Below are 6,780 nucleotides of genomic sequence, written 5' to 3' on the forward strand. Positions count from 1 at the left end.
ATATAAATTAAAACTCCAAAACCTTTAAACGTCCAGTAGTAATCAATTTAATAATAAACAAACGTTTTCGACCATACTTTCGGTCTTCGTCAGGTTTAAAAACCAGTTAGATTCGAACCTGTGCAATCGTAGAACAATGATTATGAAATTAATTTTGAAAAATGGAACAGCACAAACGGATTTTAAAAGAATACAGTTATGCACGTGCATTGCCATGGCGACGGAATGGCATATGTAATACATACAATTATATAAATATATATAAATAAATACACCAAACGGGGATGTGGTCTTTAATTGCTGGAGTGGGTGTCGCCTGTTACCTCATAGCAGTATTTCCAAGCGTGGGACACATTGATCGCATCATTAGTGTAAATGCAATTGGTGCGTAACCCAGCTTTGTAAATTTCCAGTGCCTCCAGATTTCATAGGTGTTCCACCTGGTAGGCCAAACTGATCAAACTTTCTCACCAGATGGAACACCTACGAAATCTGGAGGCACTGGAAATTTACAAAGCCGGGTTATGCACCAATTGCATTAACGCTAATGATGCTGTCAATGTGTCGCATGCTTGGAAGTACTGCTATGAGGTAATGGGCGACGCCCACTCCAGCAATTAAAGACCACATCCCTGTTTGGTGTATTTATTTATATATATTTATATAATTGTATGTATTACATATGCCATTCCGTCGCCATGGCAATGCACGTGCATAACTGTATTCTTTTAAAATCCGTTTGTGCTGTTCCATTTTTCAAAATTAATTTCATAAACATTGTTCTATGCTTGCACAGGTTCGAATCTAACTGATTTTAAACCTGATGAAGACCGAGAGTACGGTCGAAAACGTTTGTTTATTATTAAATTGATTACTACTGGACGTTTAAAGGTTTTGGAGTTTTAAGTTATTTCAAAAAAAGAACAAAATACTTTAAATAAATATTTGTTATTGTTTTAATTGCTATTTATTTTTATTTTCATAATAACTGCTATTAATCAAACTTGATTCAACTAACAGCTTAACAGCAATTACAATTTAACAATTACATTTACTAATTATAAGTACATTATTTTCTGCAGAAGGTTTCTCTAACATTTTTCCATATAAAATGTTTCTTGGTATTTAATTCCCAAACTTCACAAAATTACATCTTATAAAATGCTTTTTAGCAAATGCTTATGTAGAAAAAATTTATATTTACATTCAAAAACTCAATACATTTAAACAGAATAATGCATGTGGAAAGTCTTCAGTTATATTTCAAATACAATTGTTAAAATAACAAAATCATGTAAATATTTTGAAAAATACATAATTTTTCTATCTGGGTATTTTGATACTCTTTTGACCAGAATCAGAATTCTCAATACATGGTATACAACATTGTACAAGGTGTTTGAAAAAAAAATTGATGGACAATGAAAAGTATTATATACTTAAAAAAAAAAAAAACAGATAAACATATGATTTTCAGTAATCATCAGTTTTTTCTCACATTATAAAAACTCAAGGCACTACCATTGCTGCAGGTAAAAGTTTTGAATGAAGTTTTTCTTAACCAATGGATGGGTACAATGGCCCAATTTGAATTTCACCCCACTTCCTTGATATAAGTTCTTTAAACTTTTTTTGTGAGGTATGTGGAGGTTTATCAAATACCTGTTCCAGATTTCTTGTAGAAAATTTAAAAGATTAATTTTTAATTTTTTAAATTTTAAACCTGTTCCAGATATTTAGAAATGGGCAGTAGTTTACTAATATAATTAAACTATGTAGTTAAGTGTGTTACAAATGCTGTTCCAATTTAGTAATTAAACTATTAGTTAACTAGATGTTTAGTTTCAGCTACTCTAACTACTTTTTGTTTTAATTCATTATAATGTTGCCTTGGAGTAATCTATTGTATTAAGTATTAAGCAGAGCAAACATATCTCAATCTTTATAAAGGTTTATTCAACTTTGGTCAAAGTCAACAAGTTTGATTCAACTTTTTTACTCATTTTTGAGCAATTGTAGCATTTAAAATTTTAATATTGCCAGTTAATAGAAATTAAATTCAAACAAAAACCTCAATCAGATTTCATTATATTTTGTCCAAACCTGTAAAAAAATACATAACTTGTTACGTAAGCATATTTTTTTTATTTTGTTCTGTATTCAAATCAAGTTATTACTTATAACTCTACTTCCTTTAAATTAGAATGATTAAATAAAAATAAGGAATTTTTATGTAAAATCAGGAATTTGAAAAACAATCATATTAGTTTGAGAATGTTACACAACTACAGGCATGTAAATAATGCATTTTAGAATACAACATTACTCTTGCCGTTAGTGTTGAAGTGGAATGTCTGTTTTCCTAGGTAGGACAAATTTTAACACCCAAACATTGCAAAATATTGGATTAAACATTGAAAACCTTGCACTCTTGATACAATAGTTAAAAAAGAAATAAAAGTGTAAAAGTGCAAGTACAAAATGAAAACAGAACTATTATTTTAATCCAATTTAATTTATTGTTTTTTGTTTGAGTTATTTAAATGTAATTAACTAGTAGTTTCAGCTACTTTTAGCAAAAGAGAGTAATTACATAGTTAAATTAAATTGCCTTTTATACTAGTTAACTACTTTTTATGTAATTAGTGCACATCATTACAAATATTGAAACATTAAAAAGTCACATAATAAATGCAGTTGGAACTGTCATTCAAGACATGTTAGATAACACTTGGAGAGATTGATCATCTTGATATCGTGAGAGTAATAGTGAACATATCAAGATTTATTACAAATGATAAATCTCTTTAAGTTTGCTTACTAATTAGAACAATCTGTGTGGCTATATCTATTTTCCTAAAATAAACTAGTTTTTCTAATCCATCAATTCATCAATCTATAGATTAAACTCATTTTATATTTTAATGTTTACATAGAAGAAAATGACAATTTACCTAAGTTCATTGTGATTATTGTAAACAGCACAATTGATAACTTTGTTTAACTTTAAACATGGTTATTTCTGAACAGTTTAATTTTCACAGTATAAATGTAATATCAGTATTTTTAGATAGAACATTGGGCTTTCAAGAATGAATTATTGACATTAAGCAGAAGATGTCTACATAATAAAAATAATATTTTGATAATATTAGCAAAAATTTTTTAATGTATAATTTTATTAGTATAAAATCAATAATTGATTTTGTATGTAGAAAATCTGCAGTAAAACTGCCAATTTTTCAAGTGAATCATCCAAAAAGATCTTCTTGCATTAAAGCGATATTTTATCTATTTGAAATTGAGTTTTAAAAACTTAAAAGAACAAATTGGTAAAATTTCTCTGCTGGCCTGCATATTTATTCTAAAATACAGTGGATTTATGACCTCAATCATTTTATTGCATCTATCAGTTGTTTTCTTCAGTCCCAAATAAGGACCCATATATAATGTTAATTTTTCCCATATTCTTTGTTCCTGCAATGTTCATTCTGTATTTTAACTGAAATAAAAATATTATCCCGTGTCAATTGTTTTACTCACAATAAAGTGCACTAAACTGAAACACTAATTTTCGTGTACTAAAAATAAAAGCATGTCAAATTTAACAGTTAAACTCTTTGCTACAGCTAACCAGTTTTTATTGTGACTTTTGGCTATTTTTTGTCTATTGCTTTATAAAATACTGTACTTTATTGGTGACATTTCTTCTTAAATCCTGGCAACACTGGTAGAAATTAGCACATTGTCTTGGTATTGCTATCTGTACAATAATTATTACATTTGTACAATTATTTTGGGTGCTGTACGATGCATGATAATGTCTTTATGATAATAGGGTTTTGTATGATAATTTCATAAATAGCCTTACTCTGAAAGCAACCGTTAATTTTTGAAAAAAAAAAAAACAAATCTGCAATCACTATTTTTATACATATTGTCTTTTTGTTGACATTTCTTTTTTTCACCACTAAAAGGCTACTAAATTGTCAGAAGTTTTTAGATTGGCTACTATCATATATTCTTGATTATAAGATGCACCTTTGTCATACTTTTCAAGACTGCTAACTGTTATACTTTTAGACCTAATGATAAAATGCTCAAGTTTATGCAAAAAAAAATGTGTGTGCAAATAAACATTCTGTTGAAATGCCATTATGTTTCTACTTGTACAAAATGTAATAAAATGTATTAATGTAGTACCTATAGAGTAGTTTCCATCTAGAAAACTGTCTAGAACTGAAACTTTTTTGGCATAGAGAGTTGTGACTACTTGAAGAGTAGACTAAAAAATTTTAGACAGTTGCAAAAATTTGGAAAAACTAAGATATAATGCCTAGTAATAAGGCTTATGCATATGAAATAAGTATGGTAAATAAAGGAGTGTGTTACATATTTGTTAATGTTTGATATGTTGAAATTGTATGAAGAAACTTAAATTTTAGCTTAGGCCCATTNTAGACTAAAAAATTTTAGACAGTTGCAAAAATTTGGAAAAACTAAGATATAATGCCTAGTAATAAGGCTTATGCATATGAAATAAGTATGGTAAATAAAGGAGTGTGTTACATATTTGTTAATAATTATTTGTTAATGTTTGATATGTTGAAATTGTATGAAGAAACTTAAATTTTAGCTTAGGCCCATTCAGAGGTTTGTTTTGTATCATATATCACAACTCTCTCTTATAAGAGAGAGTTGTGAAAACTTCATTGTAAAATGAGATTTAAAAATTTTTTTGTTGTAAGAAGGGATTGCATATAAAAAATTCATGAGATTCTGACAAAGAGCAAATCTTGTTAAGATTTCTACAGATAAAAGATGTAAATATAAAGGATTGAGATGAATGTATAATAATTTCAAGAGGCAGATATGATGATTTTCTCTGGTAAGGTCGGCAACCTGCATTGTCTTGAGGAAGGGGAGATCATGCCTGGATATGCAAAAAAGTCAGAACCCTTTTCCTTAAGAGAATCAACACATCCTAAGTAACAAGAATTTATAATTTCACTAACATTTTCAACACTTCTATAGTATCATCTTCATGTGCAAGAAAAGAGTAAATACATTAAGTATTCTTACCAAAAAGAAATAGAATAAATTCCAGTATTCTTAACAATTTTTTAAAATGTAGAATAATCAAATGTCTGTAAGCATGCTCCATATAGTTTAGTATTAGAGAAAGCCATCATATAAGCCTATCACTGAAATATAAGTTAAACAATAAAAACATCAACGTCATAAATTTCCCATGTCAATTGTTTTCCTGTATCAGTCATTTTTTCTAGGGTCTCACCAAAAATAATAGATCAAGAATCCACTGTAATGAAATCTTTGTCATTTTTCAATAAATTAAAAAGGAACATTCTCTCTCTCTATTTAATTAAGATCAGTTTTAAAAATTTTAGTAAATTACACCTTATAAAATTGAAGATAGTAATAAAATAAAAAGAAACTAAAAATAATCAATACTCACTCTAATTGTGATTCCAGTGTATTAATTGTTATTCTAAGTTGACTCATTTGTTCTTCCTATGTAATAAATCAGTCATTAAATCAGACAACAAGTAGATTAAAATGTCTTAAAAAAATACTAACTTTATCCAGTACTTCATGCTGAACAGATAATAAATGCTGACTTTTTTGTTCTGCTAATTGCTGAAACTGACTTTTTTCTTTACTCAAATTTTCAATTTCTGTTTGATATTTGCTGACATCTACATTATACTGTTCTATCATTTCATTTAGATTATCTGTAAATATTAAATTATTATTATTATTGTGTTGGTGAGTGTTTCCTGCACAGAATATAAGTTTATACTAATGATATAATGCCTAGTACTAAGCAGGATCAAAGTCAAGGCATAACTATAGGAAGAAAATGTTTTTTTAATATCTGGTCTGTTGTAATGTATTGTTTTATCTGTGATTATGGCTCCATTACAGTATATTTTGTATGTTATTTTCTATGTCCATCTTAGGTGTGTATTTGTAGTACAGTTCCTGGGTGTGTAGAAGCTTGTGTTTGTGTGCAAACTTTTGATATATTATACTTGCTGTTTGCTTGTTAGTTTGCGTAAAAAGCTTCAACCCTATCTGACATATTGTATAGTCTTGTGCATGATGTGGCATTTCTTATAAATATCACCTGTTGTGTTTTTAAAATGTGCTTTCTGCAGTTTCTTCTATTTATGATCTAGTCTTGTAGGGCAATCATGATCTTTCTTACTCTCCAGAGGCAGCCATGAGTCAAACAGCAATTTGATACAGTTCTGTCAATGTGATCTTGGCTGAGGTCATTTGGATGCTTTCCTTGTAGCAGTTTCTGTGTCAACACTGCCTGATAGTGTCTGTATTTTTTGTGTATTGTGTTAGATTCAAGTCAGTGTTATGTAAGTTTAATGATGTTCTGTTTTTGTCTGCAAGAGTTACAGCTTTGCGTAACTGTGATGTTTCTTGTTTTCTGTAGTAAAATTCTCACAGAATCTGTATTTGTTTGTAGTGTAGATTTAAAGTATCTGTGAGGCCTCATCCTTCCTTTTTATGAGGAAGAATCAGTTTTATGTGGTCAACTTGGGTGCTGTTTATGTTTTGTTAACCCTTCTATGATATATTGTTAGTTCCAATTTAGCTGAAACATATGGAATGATGATATTTCGTCATTTTGAAAAATGTTTAATTTTAATAAAAAAATTCTCTGCATGTGATTTTTATTGCTGTTCACTGCCTTTAAGTTATATATATATATATTTTAAGCCTTACTCTGAAAGCAACCGTTAA

At 28.6% G+C, this 6,780-nt stretch overlaps 2 protein-coding genes across 2 annotated transcripts in view; one reads left to right on the plus strand and one right to left on the minus strand.

Annotated features, from left to right (window-relative positions):
• The window catches only part of LOC111625844 (centrosomal protein of 135 kDa-like), a 49,910-nt gene that overhangs the window by 20,878 nt on the left and 22,252 nt on the right, over positions 1–6,780 (minus strand). The window contains exons 16-17 of the mRNA XM_023369088.1: positions 5,599–5,753; positions 5,477–5,532 (exon numbers count right to left, since the gene is read on the minus strand). Of these exons, the coding sequence (XP_023224856.1) occupies positions 5,477–5,532; positions 5,599–5,753 (211 nt within the window). The remainder of the gene's footprint in view (positions 1–5,476; positions 5,533–5,598; positions 5,754–6,780) is intronic.
• Positions 1–6,780, plus strand: part of LOC111625837 (stAR-related lipid transfer protein 3-like) — a 122,589-nt gene that overhangs the window by 7,450 nt on the left and 108,359 nt on the right. The window lies entirely within an intron of this gene.

This window comes from Centruroides sculpturatus, unplaced genomic scaffold (assembly GCF_000671375.1).
Source record: "Centruroides sculpturatus isolate CEXI.00-Female unplaced genomic scaffold, Cexi_2.0 scaffold267, whole genome shotgun sequence".
Classification (NCBI taxonomy): domain Eukaryota; kingdom Metazoa; phylum Arthropoda; class Arachnida; order Scorpiones; family Buthidae; genus Centruroides; species Centruroides sculpturatus.